General features: G+C 42.7%; 1 protein-coding gene across 1 annotated transcript in view; it reads left to right on the forward strand.

The window, feature by feature from the left end:
* Window positions 1–370: 370 nt before the first annotated feature.
* Window positions 371–23,782, forward strand: part of LOC126484967 (probable glutamate receptor) — a 115,434-nt gene continuing 92,022 nt past the window's right edge. The window contains exons 1-3 of the mRNA XM_050108569.1: window positions 371–492; window positions 539–709; window positions 5,247–5,470. Coding sequence (XP_049964526.1) covers window positions 371–492; window positions 539–709; window positions 5,247–5,470 — 517 coding nt within the window. The remainder of the gene's footprint in view (window positions 493–538; window positions 710–5,246; window positions 5,471–23,782) is intronic.

Consider the following 23,782-nt stretch of genomic DNA (forward strand, 5'->3'; position numbering starts at 1 on the left):
ACACAGTCACCATTAGTACGTCTGAAAACGTCTGCACAGTTACTCGCTGCACCATACTCTGACATGCACCAACACACCTCTGCGTATGTGGACTGCTGCCAGCGCCACCGTGCGACGACCGCATGTCAAATGCACCGCTTGGTCGTACCCCGAGGTGATTTAAACCCACAAACCGCCCACCAGAGCGTTGTTTCACCATGTGTCAGCATTATCCTTAATTTATGAGCATGAGTGTAGTTTAAGTTAGATTAAGTAGTGTTTAAGCCAAGGGACCGATGACCTCAGCAGTTTGGTCCGATAGGGACTTACCACAAATTTCCAAAATGTACAGCAATTTGGTCCCCTAGGAACTTAACCACAAATTTCAAAAATGTACATGTATGGTAAGAACACGGGCTGCGCGTTCTCCAACCGCAGTGGCATCTGGTGTGGTCTGATGAGGCAGCTGCTGTCGGGACTCGTCGAGGTGGCCGTCGCCTTCGTCATGATGACGTCCAAGGGCCTTCACGGTGTGACATGTAGTGTTTGTGTGTGGCAGGTACCGGTACGAGGAGAGTGCGGGCTGGGGTTTCCGCAGTCGCGACGGCACCTGGAACGGCCTGGTGGGGCGGCTGCTTTCAGGGCACGTCGAGGTTGCTGCTGCCCTCGTCATGATGACGCCCGAGCGCCATCGCGTCGTCGACTTTTCTCTGCCACTCATCTTCTCAGGGTCAGTGGTCGTCCTTCCTCGAGAGACGTCTAGTGCTCTTTACTAAACAGTATGTTCACTGTCAACTTCGTCTCATCAACAGTGCCAATTTACATAAATGCTTCATTTATGAACAGCCCTTTGGGCAATACTTTTTGTGTGCCTTGCATTCTTAATTTGTGGTCTGTGTGTAAAATGGCTCATTTGATGTCATTACAACTTGTCGTGTATATGATCCATCGAATATGAAACAAATTAAAGCGACATCGTTCACATTTCGCAAGTAGAACTTGGGGATCACCATATTCTTTGGAGTTAAATATCGTAGTTGATGTTTTTATTTTATTTTATTTATTACGTGGTATGAATGTAAGCTGCTTCAGGGCAACAACAAACCGAAGAGCTCTCAAAAAAGCTTCTTTTAGATACTATTAGTTATAATAAAATAACAGGAAACTACATATAGGTAGCTAAAGACCTCACGTATTTGATGCTTTTAGTGTTATAATTTACGTGCTATAAACGTATACCGTTTCAGTGCTACAGGACAATGATCAGCTATCAAAAGCGCGTCGTCCTGGTACAATTTGTCGTCGTTAAACATCAAAGAATGATATTTGTAGATACAATCACACTTACATGCCAGATGCAGCGTCAAACTGCCACTGGAGAGTGTTGAGATCATACGAGGGCCGTTCAGAAAGTAACCTCCGGTTGATTTAAAAAAATACATCAAGTTAAATAAAAATATTTTAATATATACATCTTACAACTACATCTTTGCACTATTTTTCTACATAGTCTCCATAGCGATTGAGGCACTTATCGTATCTCTTCACAAGCTTTGAAATTCCTCCTGCATAAAAATCACCCGCTTGTGCCTGGAGCCAGCCTGTGACCGCATCTTTGAGCTCTTCGTCGTCATCAAACCGCTGTGACCCGAGCCATTTCTTCAAATGCATGAAGAGGTGATAATCACTTGGCGCCAGGTCTGGGCTGTAAGGTGGATGGTTGATAACGTCCCACTTGAAGGACTTAAGAAGGGCCGTTGTCTGCGGGCAGAGTGAGGATGGGAGTTATCGTGCAAAAAAACGATACCGGAAGTCAGCATACCACGGCGTTTGTTCTGTATAGCCCGTCGTAACTTTTTTATTGTTTCATAGTACACGTGTTGATTAATGGTCGTACCACGTTCCATGAATTCAACCAATAACACCCCTTTGGCATCACAAAACACCGTTGCCATCAGTTTTCTGGCAGAAAAATCTTGCGAGGCTTTTCTTGGTTTGGTAGGCGAATTTGAATGTGCCCACATCTTTGATTGTTCTTTTGTCTCAGGGTTCACGTACTTAATCCAGGTTTCGTCACCGGTCACGATTCTGTTTAACAATGGTTCTCCTTCGTCCTCATAACGTGACAGAAAGTCTAATGCAGAGGCCATTCTTTGAGTTTTGTGGTGGTCGGTAAGAATTTTGGGCACCCATCGTGCACAGAACTTACGGTAACCCAATCTTGCTGTCACTATCTCGTACAAGAGAGTCTTAGAAATCTGTGGGAAACCAGTAGACAACTCCGACATTGAGAAACGTCGATTTTCACGAACTTTTGCATCAACTGTCTGAACGAGTTCGTCAGTCACCAATGATGGTCTACCACTCCTCTCTTCATCATGAACGTTTTCTCGTCCACTTTTAAATAAACGGACAACTCCTTCACTCATAACTCTTGGTCCGTACACGGCACAAAGCTCACGATGAATAGCTGCTGCAGAATATCCTTTGGCTGTAAAAAACCTTATGACAGCACGCACTTCACATTTGGCGGGGTTTTCTATTGCAGCACACATTTCAAACTGTCATAAAAACTAAACTAGCGCAGGTACGACGTTCACTCGACCACGGCTTGATGCCGACTGACCTGTTGAGTGCGTGAACGCACAGATGGCGTCGCTACTCCCCCCACAACCCGCACTGTGACCAATCGGAGATTACTTTCTGAACCGCCTTCGTATATCATAATGAGGAGCGCGTTCCTTGAGCTACAGCAGGTCGTTTCACAGCGTACAGCAACCATAGAGGACACCACGTCGCGATGAGAAGCACGTCTCATGTGAGGATGGCTTAACCCTCAGAGTTCCAGCAATGTAAAACACTTTAACGTTAAAATTTTCCACAAAATTGATCTTTATCATCATAGTAAGCAACGAACAGAAGAAAAAAATGGCAGAAAGTATACAATATATTATTTTAAGGCAGAGGTTTCACTTTGGAATATAATTTTAAAATGTTTCAGAAACCTAACGTTAATTAGCATAGGAAGCTACGAATACAAAAGAAATTGGCGAAAAGTGAACAATCGATTATTTTAAAGTTGTCGTTTCACTTTTGAACCACTGGGACTTACAGTTTTCAACCACCCATCATTCTGTGAGATATATTTGAAAGAAGTTTTGTATTTTTCATTGATACAATCACAAAAGTCGAAACTTCCAAGAAGTCATAATGCTTAAAAGAAATTATAGGCCTAAATAAGCAACAGAAATGGGCCTAGAATTTAATAAATTTAAAGTACATACTGCTCCAGTGGTTTCATTCGAAACCACTCATAACAGCAGTACTACAAACTCAAATTTACTTACTTTCACTGTCATTGATCTCTTCAGTAAGATCACTATAAGAAAGAAACCACGTCCAGTCTTCTAGAACCATGTAGCACAATCTCCACGACAACTGTTACTTTGAATGCTGTGGCTACTACAATGCACTACATTCATCGAAATGCCTCAGTGTACCACTAGATGTCTCTGTCTTGTAATAGCATAGGTGGTGCCATGCGAAAAGTACTGGCACTTCAAATAAATTTAATCAAATGGAGGTTGCGGGCAGAAATCACTGGTAGAGTCCGTGCAGAATGCCGTGGTTGGTAGATGTGCAGACGGCAGGGCAGACATTGGGAGAGTGGTATAGGTGGGTCTTGCAGGAAGACACTGCAAGGGAAACGCCGAGCCCTGGAGGGGCAGTGCGTTCTAAACTGAAGCCTACACTCGCATTTTTTGTAAATATTATGTGGCTCCCCTCCACGCCCACGCTTGCGTGGTGATCATTCAAAAAGATCTGTCAACTCTGCAGGAGGTTAGTTTCGAAAATGCAGCGATTTATTTTCGCCTGACTTGTTGACCATTCGTAACTTTCAGAGAAGCAGCATCAGTGGCGAATTTTGAGTAAAACCTACACGTTTCTCTTGTTGCCATGTTAAAATTTGCTTCTTTTGCCAAAACGCAGCGGAGTTAACACAATCTCAGCTCACTAATATTTTTTGTAGACACAGTTGAGAGAGAATTTTGAAACAGTGGTTTATTAAGTTTATTAAGTGAGGAACTGAGGAAAAGTAAGGTCAGTCTCTTATGAAAAAGCCTCGTGATGGCTGGGTGTTGTGTGCTGTCCTTAGGTTAGTTAGGTTTAAGTAGTTCTAAGTTCTACGGGACTGATGACCATCGATGTTAAGTCCCATAGTGCTCAGAGCCATTTGAACCATCTTATGAAAAAGCACATCTTCATTACAAAATAAATGTGTAGTATCTCCACTTACGTTGTTCTAAACTCCATAGCATTTCTCGTTTCACTAGCTATAGGTGGCCCTCGAAAATTATACTGTTTCATCGAAAATGTCTGTAGTTACATAATGAAATTTTTCGTAATAACTATATGGCAAAATATTCTCCCCTTTGCATGCTATCATTTGCCAAAATCTCATTTCAGTATTTTAAACCATTTATGTCGTGTGACTAGGGTCTCCCGTCGGGTAGGATGTTAGGTGGGTGCAAGTCTTTCGATTTGACGCCACTTCGGCGACTTGCATTTGGATTTTGTAGATTCCTTAACTCACACCTATTCCAGGTACTGTATCACCAATTTCAGATATGCTTATTTGCGTCCACGTTAGGATACAAATGTACTTTCACGGGGTAGAGTTTTTTTTTTTAAATTTGAATTTAGGATCTCATTGCAATGCGTTCCGCGTTGAAATTATTTGTTTCATGAAGTATTTTCCTCAAACAAAGTAAGTTGAAGCTGATACTATTACTAGATTTTTAGCTGCTGAGATAATGTCATTTCGGGTCATTTCATTCATCAAAGTGACTAAATGTTTATGGGCTATTAGGCAAAGTTGGTAACAGACGACAAAATCATTTATCCTTGCACAAATGAGACCTAAGAGATGCGAATGTGAACACTTGAAAGTTGGACTGGTATAGGATTAAGTGTTTCACGCACGTATTCAAAATTGAGTTGTTACTTCTGAGTAGCTTTGTCTCATTTTTATTTTGATTTCCACGAGCTTACAATCTCATAACGTTAGTGAGAAGATCAGATCATGTTTTCATTGAGTCACACTCTCTCTTTGCGCGTAAATTTCTGGGCTCAAAATGTGTTGATCACTTTGCAAGAACACTCGTAATCTATTGAGATAGGAGGGGGATTTACAGTGTGTGTTAGTGTTGTTAGCTTAGGAAATGGACGTTTTTCTGAAGTTAGTATTTCTGCCTTACTGTCCGCAGGTTGAACGTGTACATTCAGGAACCGAGGGAGCAAGAGTTCAGATGGGTCCACTTTCTACTACCCTTCGACAATTGCCTCTGGCTGTGCACCGTGACCTTGGTAGTCACCACTTGGGTGGTGCTCAGAATTCAGAGGAGGTGCAGAAAAGCTGCCGAGAATGAAGGAGGTGACAAGGGAACATACAGCGATTTCCTGCAGGTCGTGGGAATATTCCTCATGCAAGGTAGGGCACAATGTTTGAACTAATAAAGATGCGTAGCTGAAATGCCAAGAAAACTCTAATATGACTGTCAACTGCATTTATCTGTTTTACTAGGAAAATTATCTTCGTGAGCTACGTAATTTTATAACAGCTGTCAGTTTCGTTTGTAGCTGTGACCCGCAAAGAAGGGAGGGGTGAAAATTACGTCTCTGAGACCCAAAACCATGACTTATCAAAAGGTAGAAATAATGAAGAGCTTGTTTAGCTGCCGAAACAGTGGAAAATGGTTTAAAAAAATAAATAAAAATAAGAAAACCGATAAATAGAAAATAGTGCCAGTGAGAATTGAGCTCTTAGCTTTACTGATAGACAATTAGTGTGGAAGACGTCTTACAAAGGGTATTACTATCAATAGTGGTGTGATTTAGTAAATTGTACCCCTTGTGCAGCGCAGGTTCTGCGGAACTTTTGGAGCTGAGAGCCCCTTTTTTCCAGCAGGTCACAATGCGCAGGAATGCTAGGACAGAGTCCTTTTTAGGGTTTCACGCGGAACGGTCACACCAAAAGTGTACGAACAGTTCGCGGATGTGATGGAATTTGAATTTGGAACTTTTTTCGTATGTTGGCCGGGCGACAGTGAGTAATTATTTACTTTATTCGCGGAGAGTGCGCGTAATAAGACATGAAATCGATAGAAAAATCTCTATCGTAACTCTCAGTCAGCAGCATCCGTTGGCGAGACACTTTAAATTGAAGGCTTATAAAGGCTGCAGCAGGCTTTCATAGCGAGAAAAATTAGTTTGTAAAAGCAGTACAGCAATGGAAAACTTCAGTATGAAATTGGAATAAACTGAATAACGAAAGGTGTGATGTCATCCACATGAGTACTAAAAGGAACTCGTTAAACTTCGGTTACACGATAAATCAGTCTAATCTAAAAGCCGTAAATTCAACTAAATACCTAGGTATTACAGTTACGAACAACGTAAATTGGAAGGAACACATAGAAAATGTTATGGGGAAGGCTAACCAAAGACTGCGTTTTATTGGCAGGACACTTAGAAAATGTAACAGACCTACTACGGAGACTGCCTACACTACACTTGTCCGTCCTCTTTTAGAATAATACTGCTGCGATGTGTGGGATAATTACCAGATAGGACTGATGGAGTACATCGAAAAAGTTCAAAGAAATGTATTATCGCGAAATATGGGAAAGAGTGTCACAGAAATGATTCAGGATTTGGGCTGGACATCATTAAAAGAAAGGCGTTTTTCGTTGCGACGGAATCTTCTCTCGAAATCCAATCACTAACTTTCTCCTCCGAATGTGAAAATATTTTGTTAACACCGACCTACATAGGGAGGAACGATCAGCGCGATAAAATAAGGGAAATCAGAACTCGTACGGGAAGATATAGGTGTTCATTCTTTCCGCACGCTATACGAGATTGGAACAATAGAGAACTGTGAAGGTGGTTCGATGAACCATCTGCCAGGCACTTAAATGTGATTTGCAGAGTATCCATGCAGATGTAGATGTAGTAGATGTACACTACTGACCATTAAAATTGCTACACCAAGGAGAAATGCAGATGATAAACGGGTATTCATTGGACAAATATATTATACTAGAACTGACATGTGATTGCGTTTTAACGCAATTTGAGTGCATAGATACTGAGAAATCAGTATCCAAAACAACCACCTCGGGCCGTACTAACGGCCTTGATACGCCTGGGCATTGAGTCAAACAGAGCTTGGATGACGTGTACAGGTACAGCTGCCCATGCAGCTTCAACACGATACAACAGTTCATCAATAGTAGTGACTGGCGTATTGCGACGAGCCAGTTGCTCGACCACCATTGATCAGACGTGTTCAATTGGTGAGAGATCTGGAGAATGTGCTGGCCGGGGCAGCAGTCGAACATTTTCTGTATCCAGAAAGGCCCGTACAGGACCTGCAACATGCGGTCGTGCATTATCCTGCCGAAATGTAGGGTTCCGCAGGGATCGAATGAAGGGTAGAGCCACGGGTCGTAACACATCTGAAATGTAGCGTCCACAGTTCAGAGAGCCGTCAATGCGAACAAGAGGTGACCGAGACGTGTAACCAATGGCACCCCATACCATCACGCCGGGTGATACGCCAGTATGGCGATGACGAATACACGCTTCCAATGTGCATTCACCGCGATGTCGCCAGACACGGATGCGACCATCATGATACTGTAAACAGAACCTGGATTCATCCGAAAAAATGACGTTTTGCCATTCGTGCACCCAGGTTCGTCGTTGAGTACACCATCGCAGGCGCTTCTGTCTGTGATGTAGAGTCAAGGGTAACCGCAGCCATGGTCTCCGAGCTGATAGTCCATGCTGCTGCAAACGTCGTCGAACTGTTCGTGTAGATGGTTGTTGTCTTGCAATCGTCCCCATCTGTTGACTCAGGGATCGAGACGTGGCTGCACGATCCGTTACAGCCATGCGGATAAGATGCCTGTCATGTCGACTGGTAGTGATACGAGGCCGTTGGGATCCAGCACGGCGTGCCGTATTACCCTCCTGAACTCACCGATTCCATATTCTGCTAACAGTCATTGGATCTCCACCAACGCGAGCAGCATTGTCGCGATACGATTAACCGCAATCGCGATAGGCTACAATCCGACCTTTATGGAAGTGGGAAACTTGATGGTACGCATTTCTCCTCCTTACACGAGGCATCACAACAACGTTTCATCAGGCAACGCCGGTCAACTGCTGTTTCATCATCATTATCATCATCATCATTTAAGACTGATTATGCCTTTCAGTGTTCAGTCTGGAGCATAGCCCCCCTTATAAAATTCCTCCATGATCCCCTATTCAGTGCTAACATTGGTGCCTCTTCTGATGTTAAGCCTATTACTTCAAAATCATTCTTAACCGAATCCAGGTACCTTCTCCTTGGTCTACCCCGACTCCTCCTACCCTCTACTGCTGAACCCATGAGTCTCTTGGGTAACCTTGCTTCTCCCATGCGTGTAACATGACCCCACCATCTAAGCCTGTTCGCCCTGACTGCTACATCTATAGAGTCCATTCCCAGTTTTTCTTTGATTTCCTCATTGTGGACACCCTCCTGCCATTGTTCCTAATCTACTAGTACCTGCTACCATCCTAGCTACTTTCATATCCGTAACCTCAACCTTGTAGATAAGGTAACATGAATCCACCCAGCTTTCGCTCCCATACAACAAAGTTGGTCGAAAGATTGAACGGTGCACAGATAACTTAGTCTTGGTACTGACTTCCTTCTTGCAGAAGAGAGTAGATCGTAGCTGAACGCTCACTGCATTAGCTTTGCTACACCTCGCTTCCAGTTCTTTCACGATGTCGCCATCCTGTGAGAATATGCATCCTAAGTACTTGAAACCGTCCACCTGTTCTAACTTTGTTCCTCCTATTTGGCACTCAATCCGTTTATATTTCTTTCCCACTGACATTGCTTTCGTTTTGGAGATGCTAATCTTCATACCGTAGTCCTTTCGTTTCTGATCTAGCTCTGAAATATTACTTTGCAAACTTTCAATCGAATCTGCCATCACAACTAAGTCATCCGCATATGAAAGATTGCTTATTTTGTGTTCACATATCTTAATCTCACCCAGACAGTCTATTGTTTTCAACATATAATCCATAAATAATGTGAACAACAGTGGAGACAGGTTGCAGCCTTGTCTAACCCCTGAAACTACTCTGAACCATGAACTCAATTTACCGTCAACTCTAACTGCTACCTGATTATCCATGTAAAGACCTTTAATTGCTTGCAAAAGTTTGCCTCCTATTCCATAATCTCGTAGAACAGACAATAACTTCCTCCTAGGAACCTTGTCATATGCCTTTTCTAGATCTATAAAGCGTAGATACAATTCCCTGTTCCACTCATAACACATCTCCATTATTTGCCGTAAGCTAAAGATCTGGTCCTGACAACCTCTAAGAGGCCTAAACCCACACTGATTTTCATCCAATTGGTCCTCAACTAATACTCGCACTTTCCTTTCAACAATACCTGAGAAGATTTTGCCCACAACGCTGATTAAAGAGATACCTCTGTAGTTGTTACAATCTTTTCTGTTTCCATGTCTAAAGATTGGAGTGATTACTGCTTTTGTCCAGTCTGATGGAACCTGTCCCGACTCCCAGGCCATTTCAGTTATCCTGTGTAGCCATTTAAGACCTGACATTCCACTGTATTCGATGAGTTCCGACTTAATTTCATCCACCCCAGCCGCTTTATTGCACTGCAATCTATTGACCATTTTTTCCACTTCCTAAAATGTGATCCTATTTCCATCATCATTCCTATCCCATTCTACCTCGAAATCTGAAACATTACTGATCGTGTTTTCACCTACATTCAACTCTTCAAAATATTTCCTCCATCTGCCCAAGGCATCCTTGACCCATAGTCTCCAACCTGATTCCAAAGTCTTCCCAAGATTTCTTCTTGGATGCTGCAATTATCTGTTTGGCTTTGTTTATTTCTTCAACATAACTTTCTCTGTCTACCTGAGTTCTAGTATGTAGCCATTTATGATATGCCTTCTTTTTCCTTTTACAGGCTGCCTTGACTGTGTCATTCCACCAAGCTGTTTGCTTCATCCTACTTTTACACACTACTGTTCCGTGTATGAGAAATCGGTTGGAAACTTTCCTCATGTCAGCACGTTGTGAGTGTCGCCACCGGCGCCAACCTTGTGTGAATGCTGTGAAAAGCTAATCATTTGGATATCACAGCATCTTCTTCCTGTCTGTTAAATTTCGCGTCTGTAGCACGTCATCTTCGTGGTGTAGCAATTTTAATGGCCAGTAGTGTAATTGCTAACGAAAACATGGTTGGGACTAGGCATCGTCGGGAAGTGTGTTACTTGCTAAGTCAGTACACGAAGTAAAATGGTATGTACTGTTATCCTTTCGAAGCAACGTTTTTCCACGTAGGTTTGAGCAACTTCAACAAGTGAAGAGTGATGTTTTCGATTTTGGCAACAAGATCACATTTCGCAACGAAGGGTGTTCTCTATGTTATCAATCGCCTACCTATGTGCGATCGTAGCAAGGTAAACTGCTGAAATAAAGACGGCCGAAAAATGTAGACGAAGAGAGATTGCAGCCTGTCCATCATTTTAACTGTGAACTCGCATCATCCAGGAAACTGGAAGAAAATCAGTGTAGGACTCAAACCCAGGACGCTGGAATGGGAACTTTCAGGAGAGCGCTTAACTAGTAAGCGCGGGCGGATGAAGACTCCAGGCAGTGGGTACTGATGGGGGAATTAGAGAACCTTAGATAGTTAATGGTCCAGTGATCCATTTTCCCCGGTTCAATTACATAACTAGTAAACAAGTACTCCTATTACTTTCTTATCTCACACAAAATGTAATTTGTCAGAAAGTTTCATAACAGCGTGTTCTCTGTATAAAAAGTATTTGAGGAAATGGCTTCAACAATGCTTTAGTTTTTAAATAAGTCTTCGCGGCTCATCAGCTCCCACAAAACAGATTTATTTGAATTGGTTTCAAGTAATTTCAGAGCCGTTACCGGAGAGCCACGTGTAATGTGTAGGAATGTATTACTAATTAGCTTCTGTAAGTTACCATTCTCAAAAGAATTCTTTTTTTTTAAGGATATCCTCCAGTTGTGTGGTTCATTAGTTAAACGGGGAATTGTTAGACTTAAAGGTTCGGAGTTCAACCGTCAGCTGGTCCTAGGATACTTCTATTTATTGTTTCTTTCACCTTGGAGACGATGAAAAAAGTCATGCTTCTACATGGTATTGAGTAGTGGCGGGGGGAATAAAGTGTAATATGTAAAGGAAACTGATTAATAATTGCTGTTTAAATAATCAAAAAAAGAAATCTTCGAAGAATAATTAAAAAAGAGAAAAAATTGGAAGGTGCGCTTATCCTGAGCGAACTCCAACAGGCATCAATATCAACAGACCCTCAATATTCAACACATACATTCAACATCTAAATTTACGTACTTCTCTTTCCTGCTACCGCCATCGTGCACAGAGCCTGGCATGACAATACTGGTTCCGGATCGCCTCTCCTCAAAATGGTTCAAATGGCTCTGAGCACTATGGGACTCAACTGCTGAGGTCATTAGTCCCCTAGAACTTAGAACTAGTTAAACCTAACTAACCTAAGGACATCACAAACATCCATCCCCGAGACAGGATTCGAACCTGCGACCGTAGCGGTCTTGCGGTTCCAGACTGCAGCGCCTTTAACCGCACGGCTCGCCTCTCCTCTGCTCACGCAAACTACTCCTGTCTTCCTCGATCCTCCTGATGCAGGACTCTCGGCCCGTCGCGGAATGATGAACAGACGGGGACGGTCGTCGTGAACGAACGAGTAAACCTTGCCATCCGGCCCACCTTCCATAACACCCCTTCAATGTACAACTGGAATACACATCTCTTCAACAACACCAACTCAGCGGAACTTGTCACACGTCCACCCGCCACCAGTTATAGAGACGAACAGCTTAATGTAAAGAAACTAAAAAATTGAAGAGCTATCTTATACGTATAAAAATAAAAGAACGAGGGAGAAAAGAGAAAAATAATAATATGATACATTTCAATTGCCCCCCCCCCCCCCCACTGTGCATTGACGTCATACAGAGGTGCACAGTATCTGAGCTTATTTATCTTTTTATGGGTTGATAACTCTGACCGATATGGGCATAGCCTTTATTTTTCGCCCGTTTGAGTTATCCTATATGGTTACCATTTTATATAGGGATGTCAGCTCCCTTAACACATACATACATAAGTTTTCCTTCATAACAAAGTGCTTGCTGTAAGCGCATAATCCCATTGTTGGCAGTCAATATCTGCCCAATGTTTAGCTTGCGAAGCATGCGCGCGAAGCTTGACGTCCGTTACCGTCCCTGTTCACTTCCACGTGTTTAATACAGAGTGCCCGTGTCGTGCGTCCACATAGTCTTCACTGCACAAATTCGTGAACCTCAGGTTCAGCGGCGTGGTCCTCTGTGAAATCTTCGATGCGGTGACGACTGGTTACCGTATCAGCGGCCCGAGGAATGTATTTCATCCCGTCGCACTTATTCAGTGGGGATACCAGCCGTACACCCGACATCCGCCGACAAGGTAAGTTTGTTGTCGCTTCTACGACATTGTCGAGCACAGAAAATTCATGTTACACGAAGTATTATTATTTTTTAGTTTCTCACGCGCACACTTAACACTTTGCAGGCAGGTTTCGTATGTTTTTCGCTTTATTTGTGAGCGTCTTTGATACCATTGCATTACGCAAAATTTCTGTAGTGTCCTTTCCACATACTACACACAAGACAAAAAAAGAATAAAAATGCAACTACAAAACTAAACTTATCCTATTCATTTGCTGACATGTCACTATCGTTGCTTATATACATTACAGTCTGTCATTTTGTTTAGTACAGTTTGTTAAATTATAATTTCGTTACATTGTTCAATTTCAATTATATGAGCATACTTTTTGCTCGCGTTTGGTTTTACACTCTTTACATAACATTCATACAATAATAGTTTCGTTTTTCCTTTATGGCATCAATTGACATACATTTCATTCCAATTCACAGTGACTTCTTGTCGGAGTATATTTATTAATTTCAAAGATTTAAAAAAGTAAACAATAGTCACTAAACAGATTCTACTCGCTGCTTAAATAACTACGCGTGACTTCGCCTCTCTAGCACTCTCCATGAAGGATCTACATATTAAAGGGTTGAGGAAATTTCACGGAAAGACATTTATGTGCTCAGTTACGCCTCGTTGTTGTTGTTGTTGTTGTTGTCGTCTTCAGTCCTGAGACTGGTTTGATGCAGCTCTCCATGCTACTCTATCCTGTGCAAGCTTCTTCATCTCCCAGTACCTACTGCAACCTAAATCCTTCTGAATCTGCTTAGTGTATTCATCTCTTGGTCTCCCTCTACGATTTTTACCCTCCACGCTGCCCTCCAATGCTAAATTTGTGATCCCTTGATGCCTCAAAACGTGTCCTACCAACCGATCCCTTCTTCTAGTCAAGCTGTGCCACAAACTTCTCTTCTCCCCAATCCTATTCAATACCTCCTCATTAGTTACGTGATCTACCCACATTATCTTCAGCATTCTTCTGTAGCACCACATTTCGAAGGCTTCTATTCTCTTCTTGTCCAAACTACACTCCTTGAAATGGAAAAAAGAACACATTGACACCGGTGTGTCAGACCCACCATACTTGCTCCGGACACTGCGAGAGGGCTGTACAAGCAATGATCACACGCACGGCACAGCGGACACACCAGGAAACGCGGTGTTGGCCGTCGAATGGCGCTAGCTGCGCAGCATTTGTGCACCGCCGCCGTCAGTGTCAGCCAGTTTGCCGTGGCATACGGAGCTCCATCGCAGTCTTTAACACTGGTAGCATGCCGCGACAGCGTGGACGTGAACCGTATGTGCAGTTGACGGACTTTGAGCGAGGGCGTATAGTGGGCATGCGGGAGGCCGGGTGGACGTACCGCCGAATTGCTCAACACGTGGGGCGTGAGGTCTCCACAGTACATCGATGTTGTCGCCAGTGGTCGGCGGAAGGTGCACGTGCCCGTCGACCTGGGACCGGACCGCAGCGACGCACGGATGCACGCCAAGACCGTAGGATCCTACGCAGTGCCGTAGGGGACCGCACCGCCACTTCCCAGCAAATTAGGGACACTGTTGCTCCTGAGGTATCGGCGAGGACCATTCGCAACCGTCTCCATGAAGCTGGGCTACGGTCCCGGACACCGTTAGGCCGTCTTCCGCTCACGCCCCAACATCGTGCAGCCCGCCTCCAGTAGTGTCGCGACAGGCGTGAATGGAGGGACGAATGGAGACGTGTCGTCTTCAGCAATGAGAGTCGCTTCTGCCTTGGTGCCAATGATGGTCGTATACGTGTTTGGCGCCGTGCAGGTGAGCGCCACAATCAGGGCTGCATACGACCGAGGCACACAGGGCCAACACCCGGCATCATGGTGTGGGGAGCGATCTCCTACACTGGCCGTACACCACTGGTGATCGTCGAGGGGACACTGAATAGTGCACGGTACATCCAAACCGTCATCGAACCCATCGTTCTACCATTGCTAGACCGGCAAGGGAACTTGCTGTTCCAAAAGGACAATGCACGTCCGCATGTATCCCGTGCCACTCAACGTGCTCTAGAATGTGTAAGTCAACTACCCTGGCCAGCAAGATCTCCGGATCTGTCCCCCATCGAGCATGTTTGGGACTGGATGAAGCGTCGTCTCACGCGGTCTGCACGTCCAGCACGAACGCTGGTCCAACTGAGGCGCCAGGTGGAAATGGCATGGCAAGCCGTTCCACAGGACTACATCCAGCATCTCTACGATCGTCTCCATGGGAGAATAGCAGCCTGCATTGCTGCGAAAGGTGGATATACACTGTACTAGTGCCGACATTGTGCATGCTCTGTTGCCTGTGTCTATGTGCCTGTGGTTCTGTCAGTGTGATCATGTGATGTATCTGACCCCAGGAATGTGTCAATAAAGTTTCCCCTTCCTGGGACAATGAATTCACGGTGTTCTTATTTCAATTTCCAGGAGTGTAGTTATCGTCCATGTTTCACTTCCATACATGGCTACACTCCATACAAATACTTTCAGAAACGACTTCCTGACACTTAAATCTATACTCGACGTTAACAAATTTCTCTTCTTCAGAAACGATTTCCTTGACATTGCCAGTCTACATTTTATATCCTCTCCACTTCGACCATCATCAGTTATTTTACTCCCTAAATAGCAAAACTCCTTTACTACTTTAAGTGTCTCATTTCCTAATCTAATTCCCTCAGCATCACCCGATTTAATTTGATTACATTCCATTATCCTCGTTTTGCTTTTGTTGATGTTCATCTTATATCCTCCTTTGAAGACACTGTCCATTCCGTTCAACTGCTCTTTCAAGTCCTTTGCTGTCTCTGACAGAATTACAATGTCATCGGCGAACCTCAAAGTTTTTACTTCTTCTCCATGAATTTTAATACCTACTCCAAATTTTTCTGATGTTTCCTTTACTGCTTGCTCAATATACAGATTGAATAACATCGGGGAGAGGCTACAACCCTGTCTCACTCCTTTCCCAACCGCTGCTTCCGTTTCATGCCCCTCGACTCTTATAACTGCCATCTGGTTTTTGTACAAATTGTAAATAGCCTTTCGCTCCCTGTATTTTACCCTTGCCACCTTCAGAATTTGAAAGAGAGTATTCCAGTTAACACTGTCAAAAGCTTTCTCTAAGTCTACAAATGCTAGGAACGTAGGTTTGCCTTTTCTTAATCTTTCTTCTAAGATAAGTCGTAAGGTTAGTATTGCCTCACGTGTTCCAACATTTCTACGGAATCCAAACTGATCTTCCCCGATGTCCGCTTCTACCAGTTTTTCCATTCGTCTGTAAAGAATTCGCGTTAGTATTTTGCAGCCGTGACTTACTAGACTTAATTGTGATCCCCAGTACAAAATAGTTTATTGTTGATAAACACAACGCGAACCTGACGATTCCAATCGTATCGAGTACTTATTCAGTATTTACAGTGCACCTCAATATTTACTTGCTATGTTCATTGTATAAAGGAAAATCATTTCATTTGCTGAGGTATACAGAGTTGTATCATCAATAATACATGTTACGTAAAATGAGCATAAAATAGTGTTCACGTAAGTGGCAAACGTGCATAAAAATTTCAGTACAGATCTGACCACAATCTATTGGTTATGAACTGTAGATTAAAACTGAAGAAACTGCAAAAAACTGGGAATTTAAGGAGATGGGACGTGGATAAACTGACTAAACCAGAGGTTGTACAAAGTTTCGGGGAGAGCATAAGGGAACAATTGACAGGAATGGGGCAAAGAAATACAGTAGAAGAAGAATGGGTAGCTCTGAGGGATGAAGTAGTGAAGGCAGCAGAGGATCAAATAGGTAAAAAGACGAGAGCTAGTAGGAATCGTTGGGTAACAGAAGAAATATCGAATTTAATTGTAGAAAGGAGAAAATATAAAAATGCAGTAAATGAAGAATGCAAAAAAGCAATGCAAACGTCTCAAAAATGAGATCGACAGGAAGTGCAAAATGGCTAAGCAGGCATGGATAGAGGACAAATGTAAGGATGTAGAGGCTTATCTCATGAGGGGTAAGACAGATACTGCCTACAGGAAAATTAAAGAGACCTTTGGAGAAAAGAGAGCCACTTGTATGAATATCAAGAGCTCAGATGGAAACCCAGTTGTAAGCAAAGAAGGGAAAGCAGAAAGGTGGAAGGAGTATATAGAGGGTCTATACGAGGGCGATGACTTGAGTACTATATTATGGAAATGGAAGAGGATGTAGATGGAGATGAAATGGGAGATACGATACTGCGTAAAGAGTTTGACAGAGCACTGAAAGACCTGAGTCGAAACAGGGCCCCGGGAGTAGACGACATTCCATTAGAACTATTGACGGCCTTTGGAGAGCCAGTCCTGAAAAAACTCTACCATCTGGTGAGCAAGATGTATGAGACAGGCGAAATACCCTCAGACTTCAAGAAGAATATAATGATTCGAATCCCAAAGAAAGCAGGTGTTGACAGATGTGAAAATTACCGAACTATCAGTTTAATAAGTCACAGCTGCAAAATACTAACGCGAATTCTTTACAGACGGATCGAAAAACTTGTAGAAGCCGACCTTGGGGAAGATCAGTTTGGATTCCGTAGAAATGTTGGAACACGTGAGGCAATACTGACCCTACGACTTATCTTAGAAGAAAGATTAAGGAAAGGCAAACCTACGTTTCTAGCATTTGTAGACTTAGAGAAAGCTTTTGACAATGTTAATTGGAATACTCTCTTTCAAATTTTAAAGGTGGCAGGGGTAAAATACAGGGAGCGAAAGGCTATTTACAATTTGTACAGAAATCTGATGGCAGTTATAAGAGTCGAGGGGCATGAAAGGGAAGCAGTGGTTGGGAAGGGAGTGAGACAGGGTTGTAGCCTCTACCCAATGTTATTCAATCTGTATATTCAGCAAGCAGTAAAGGATACAAAAGAAAAATTTGGAGTAGGTTTTAAAATCCATGGAGAAGAAATGAAAACTTTGAGGTTCGCCGATGACATTGTAATTCGGTCAGAGACAGCAAAGGACTTGGAAGAGCAGTTGAACGGAATGGACAGTGTCTTGAAAGCAGGATACAAGATGAACATCAACAAAAGCAAAACGAGGATAATGGAATGTAGTCGAATTAAGTCGGGTGATGCTGAGGGAATTAGATTAGGAAATGAGACACTTAAAGTAGTAAAGGAGTTTTGCTATTTAGGGAGCAAAATAACTGATGATGGTCGAAGTAGAGAGGATATCAAATGTAGACTGGCAATGGCAAGGAAAGCGTTCTGAAGAAGAGGAATTTGTTAACGTCGAGTATAGATTTAAGTGTCAGGAAATCGTTTCTGAAAGTATTTGTATGAAGTTTAGCCATGTATGGAAGTGAAACATGGACGATAAATAGTCTAGACAAGAAGAGAATAGAAACTTTCGAAATGTGGTGTTACAGAAGAATGCTGAAGATTAGATGGGTAGATCACATAACTAATGAGGAGGTACTGAATAGAATTGGGGAGAAGAGGAGTTTGTGGCACAACTTGACTAGAAGAAGGGATCGGTTGGTAGGACATGTTCTGAGGCATCAAGGGATCACCAATTTAGTATTGGAGGGCAGCGTGAGGGTAAAAATCGTAGAGAGAGACCAAGAGATGAATACACTAAGCAGATTCAGAAGGATGTAGGCTGCAGTAGGTACTGGGAGATGAAGGAGCTTGCAGAGGATAGAGTAGCATGGAGAGCTGCATGAAACTAGTCTTAGGACTGAAGACGACAACAATAACAATCAGGTGTTGGACCCCTTGATTATTTAGTAGTGCTCCACCTTAGTTAAGCATCGTGATACGCAACGTACTGCAGCTGTATTCTACACATATTTTCAAGCTATCACATTCATACATATCATAAACTTACAACATTATTTACTTGCGGTGCAGTCCTTTCTTATGTTTATATGGTATCTAACATTCGACAAGCATTTATCTTTCTTCACTTTAGAACGTGTCGATGCATCGTTCCCTTGAAGACAAAAACTTAATACTAACTTAAAACTAAAGTTTCATAGATAAGTGCACAGTGGCTCGATGGTCACAATACCTCTTTCCTAAATTCAACCATGTATTCATTTACTTCAGTGTGCCGTCATGCTATCACAAATTCGTTTAATGTCATATGTGCGTCTCTACTTACCTCGTAAATCTGAAAGATAAAGTGTATTATAAGCTTGGTGCGACCTCTTAGTCAGTTTGCCACGTTTATTGTACTCGCTTGTTTACCTGCAGCAAGAGTTTTCTGGTCCCTTAATTATGATTAGTACGTGTGCTTTCAATACTTAAATTTGTAGCTATGTAGATATAATGTACATAGTAGCATGACTTTAGTAAATATTTCGTAGTTTAGGATCCCTTTCCATGTATATAATCCCTTAGTTTATCTCTGTTTGTGTGTATTGTGTAAGCAGTCGAAGTTGTAGTATAGAGTCTCCATTAATGTTCTGTTTCCCTTCTTATGCAACAGGCTTTCAAAACTGCTGGTGCTATAGCTCATAGGGTTTTGGGTGCTCCAGCACTTTCCACTGTGTCGTCTGGCGCGCACGAGCTTACGGTTGGTTGACTGGCCTTCACCGCAATGCGCATGCACTGCGTGGCTCTATTACCATTAATGTCGCTGTGAGTTGTGTAGTCCATCGCGCTACCGTGCGTTTGACAAGTTCGTTTATTCATTTGTAACTGGGCTGCGTGCAAGGCGAAGCGTTGGCTTTAAAGAATCATCGTATCTAGTCACATAAAAGTAAAATTCTGCCTTGTTACATCCACTTACCTTATCATTTCCACATTTGGAGTACAAGAAAAAACATAAACAAAAATTTTCGTTATGAACTAACAACATAAATTCTGGACTGTGGTTTTCCAGCATACTAAATCTAATCTTATCATACATATACAAAACTTAGGTTAGGTTAGTGTTGTTTAACGTCCCGTCGACAACGAGGTCATTAGAGACGGTACAAAACTTAGAATGTATACCTACCTTGATCGTATCTGATAAAGCAAGTGTCGATCAAGCTCGTGCCCCACTCCCCTCCTAGGTCACAAAAAGGGAGCCTACCATGAGCGGTCCAGTTTTCCGGCGTTGCGGTTGTATGCGTCTCTGGGTTAGGCGTAACTTCCTCTATGTGGACTGTTGGTGTTTGATTACGCCAACTAGTGTCCTGAGGTGCTCTCGACTGAAATTCTCCTTGGTTCTGCGCGTTATTCAGCGTATGTGTGTTACTGTGCCGGCCGAATTCCACTGTCTGTGGCTTATTCGGTTGTATGGTATTGTTTTGTGTTTGCCAAGCGATCAGCTGATTTTTGCCGGTAGCTTGTGTCCGTAGATGTTCTACAGGCCGGGCATACGCTACTTCCCATTGTAGTTGTTTTTGTTAAATTTACGCCCGTTTCTTTTATATATGTCTCGAATTTACGGCTTTTGCCATTGTCGTTGTGATTACCGTTAACATCACCATAGGTCTGTGTGGAGTAAGGTTGCCATCCGTGTTGTACTACTAGTCCATTGTTCAGATGTTGGTCCATAAATCCCTGTGGCACTATCTGCGTTCTAACAGGCTTGGGCTGCACTGGTCTCTCTTCGTATATCAAATCTATTGAGTCCAGTACAGATAGAGAGTATTCGATGTTGTGTTCCGGGATGGTAATGAGTTTGCCCCTAATGTGGGCAGGTAGATGGCTCTTTAAAATTATCAGCGCGCCTACCTGAGATACCGTCCAGTATCTGGTTATATCCAAATATTTTTCAAAATAGCTCCTTTAGCTTCCATGTTTGCTATTGAATGGAGCTGGGTTGAATACTCCACGTCTAAACTTCTCTTGTACGGTCTCAGACCAATATTTATCCAGAAAGGCTCTCTCAAACTGTTCTTAGTAGTGGCAACGTTCTGCCATGTCCGCAGCCCATAGCGGATCGTCGCCCTGTGTGTATCCAACAAAAAATCTAATTTAGTGGGCTTCGGTCCAGGTAAGAGGTAAAACATTTCGAGATGCTCTGATAAAGACTACAGGGTGTGTTCTTTTCCCTTCAGGAGTAAATATCGGGAATTGTCGACGTCTAAGTAATCCCTCATCTGCAAGTAATTATGACAAGCACGCCGCGCTGTCAGTAAATGTAAATGTCGTGTGATAGGGGCCTCCCGTCGGGGTAGACCGTTCGGCAGGTGCAAGTCTTTTGATTTGACGCCACTTCGGCGACTTGAGCGTCGATAGGGATGAAATGATGATGATTAGGACTACACAAAACCCAGTCGCTGAGCGGAGAAAATCTCCGACCCAGCCGGGAATCGAACCCCGGCCCTTGGCATTGACAGCCTGTCGCGCTGACCACTCAGCTACCGGGGGTGGACGCGCTACCAATGACAGGCTTGTTTATGTTTACTTGTGTGGTAGCGCATGGAAACTATGCTTGCTCGACAGGTGCAACTGCCAGCAAGTGTTGTTGCATTGTGCAACCTTCGCTATTTTCATTCGATGGGCTAGCCCCGTATTGTGGGTAACCAGTGAAGGTATCTAACTTCTCTAAAAGCCTAGGTTTGCGTTCTGTCATATGTTGTTTTGGAACGCCAGTAGTTTTCCGTTAACGTATTTATACTACGGGATATGTCGGCAAATACTTCTTGTTTTGGTTGTTTACCTAGCCCTGTCAACTTCCCGAATAGTTCGTCAGATAACTCAGTGCTCACCTCACTGAACTGTTGACCAATATTGTTCTTGAAATCGTAGAATGCCTGATTTTGCTGTGTAAGCCGATGCTCTATATTTTCCTGATGTCTTGTGAACTGCTGTGTAACCAGTCGTGTTGTTAGTTGCATGAGTTGTGCCAAAATGTATATCTCGCCAGTATTTACATTGCTTCTATGAACTGTTTCCTGTTCTTCCCTTCGCGACGTCGTGAGCAAATAATCAAACGCATTTTCGCTGTCGCGCGCTTCAGTTTCACTATTTGAAAAAATGTTTCCCCGTGAGAACTAAGAAATTGTCATATCGATGGTCGTAAAATTGACATCATGATTAGTTATATTACCAGTGTAATCATTTTTTAATAGTGGGACGCCAACCTGTGGCCAGTTCACGAGTTTGCGCGTTACTTTCAACTGTTCCCAAGCTCGGATTTCCGACATCTTAGCATATTGCATTTTGTAATGAGTTTTCAACAATAGCCAATTCATTTGACTCCATTGTGAACAGTGTTTGACAAAATTATGAAAAGAAAAAAAAATTTAAACATGAAATTTTGTTTGTATCGGTACTTTTCAATTAAAGCAGATTTATGTGCGTATTCATTAATGAGCCTGATATTCTCTGATACAGTCTTACAGAATTTGAATGAATGGTTTGGGAAAGTACCAGAGCTCCAAGCGCTAATAGAAAGCACTGATGCTCAAATCGTTATAGGCACTGAGAGTTGGCTAAAGCCGGATATAAGCTCAGCCGAATTTTTTGCGAAGAACCTAACGGTGTTCCGAAAGGATAGGCTAAACACGGTTGGCGGTGGCGTGTTTGTTGCTGTTAGAAGTAGTCTAACTTGTCGTGAAATTGAAGTAGATACTTCCTGTAAGTTAGTATGGGCAGAGGTCATTGTTGGCAACCGGAAAATAATAATAATTGGATTTTCAGATGAAACAGGTGCTGAAAGGTGCAAAGAAAACTTGAGTCTGATTTCAAAAACGTACCCGACTCATATGATTGTAGTTGGTGGTGACTTTAATTTACGCTCGATATGGTGGCGAAAATACATGTTTATTTCCGGAGGTACGCAAAAAATATCATCCGAAATTGTGCTAAACGCATTCTCTGAAAATTATTTCGAGCACTTAGTTCATGAGCCGATGTGAATAGTAAACGGTTGTGAAAACACACTTGACCTCTTAGCAACAAATAATCCTGAGTTTATAACGAGCATCAAAACCGATACAGGGATTACTGAACACAGGGTTGTCGTAGCGAGACTGAAAGCAAATAAAAATTCACTTGACGCCTTCCTGAGAGACAATCTCCACTCATTCCAAATTAATAATGCAAGTGTAGACCGGATTTGGCTTGGATTCAAAGAAATAGTATCGGCAGCAATTGAGAGATTTATACCAAATAAATTAACAAACGACGGAGCTGATCCTCATTGGTACACAAAATGGGTTAGAACACTGTTACAGAAACAGCGAAACAAACAAGCCAAATTAAAACAGAAGCAAAATCCCAGAGATTGGTGATGTATTACAGAAGCTCGAAATTTAGCGCGGACTTCAACGCGAGATGCTTATAACAGTTTCCACAACGAAACTTTGTCTCGAAACCTAGCAGAAAATCCAAAGAGGTTCTGATCGTGTGTGAAGTATGTTAGTGGCGAGGAACAACAATGCCTTCTCTGCGTGATAGCAATGGAGATACTATCGAAGACAGTGCTGCTAAAGCAGAATTACTAAACACAGCCTTTCGAAATGCCTTCACAAAAGAAGACGAAGTAAATATTCCGGAATTCGAATCGAGAACAGCTGCCAACATGAGTAACGTAGAAGTAAATATCCTCGGAATAGTGAAGCAACTTAAATCACTTAATAAAAGCAAGTCGTCACACCAACATTCAAGAAAGGTAGTACGAGTAATCCACTTAATTACAGGCCCATATCGTTAACGTCGATATGCAGCAGGATTTTGGAACATATATTGTGTTCGAACATAATGAATTACCTCGAAGAAAACTGTCTATTGACTCACAGTCAACATGGATGTAGAAAACATCGTTCTTGTGAAACACAACTAGCTCTTTATTCACATGAAGTGTTGAGTACTATTGATAAGGGATTTCAGATCAATTCCGTATTTCTGGATTTCAGGAAGACTTTTGACACTGTACCACACAAGCGCCTTGTAGTGAAATTGCTTGCCTATGGAATATCGTCTCAGTTATGTGACTGGATTTGTGATTTCCTGTCAGAGAGGTCACAGTTCGTAGTAATTGACGGAAAGTCATCAAGAAAACCAGAAGCGATTCTGGCGTTCCCCAAGGTAGTGTTGTAGGCCCTTTGCTGTTCCTTATCTATATAAACGATTTTGGAAACAATCTGAGCAGCCGTCTTAGGTTGTTTGTAGATATCGCTGTC

The sequence above is a fragment of the Schistocerca serialis genome, chromosome 6 (assembly GCF_023864345.2).
Source record: "Schistocerca serialis cubense isolate TAMUIC-IGC-003099 chromosome 6, iqSchSeri2.2, whole genome shotgun sequence".
Lineage (NCBI taxonomy): Eukaryota > Metazoa > Arthropoda > Insecta > Orthoptera > Acrididae > Schistocerca > Schistocerca serialis.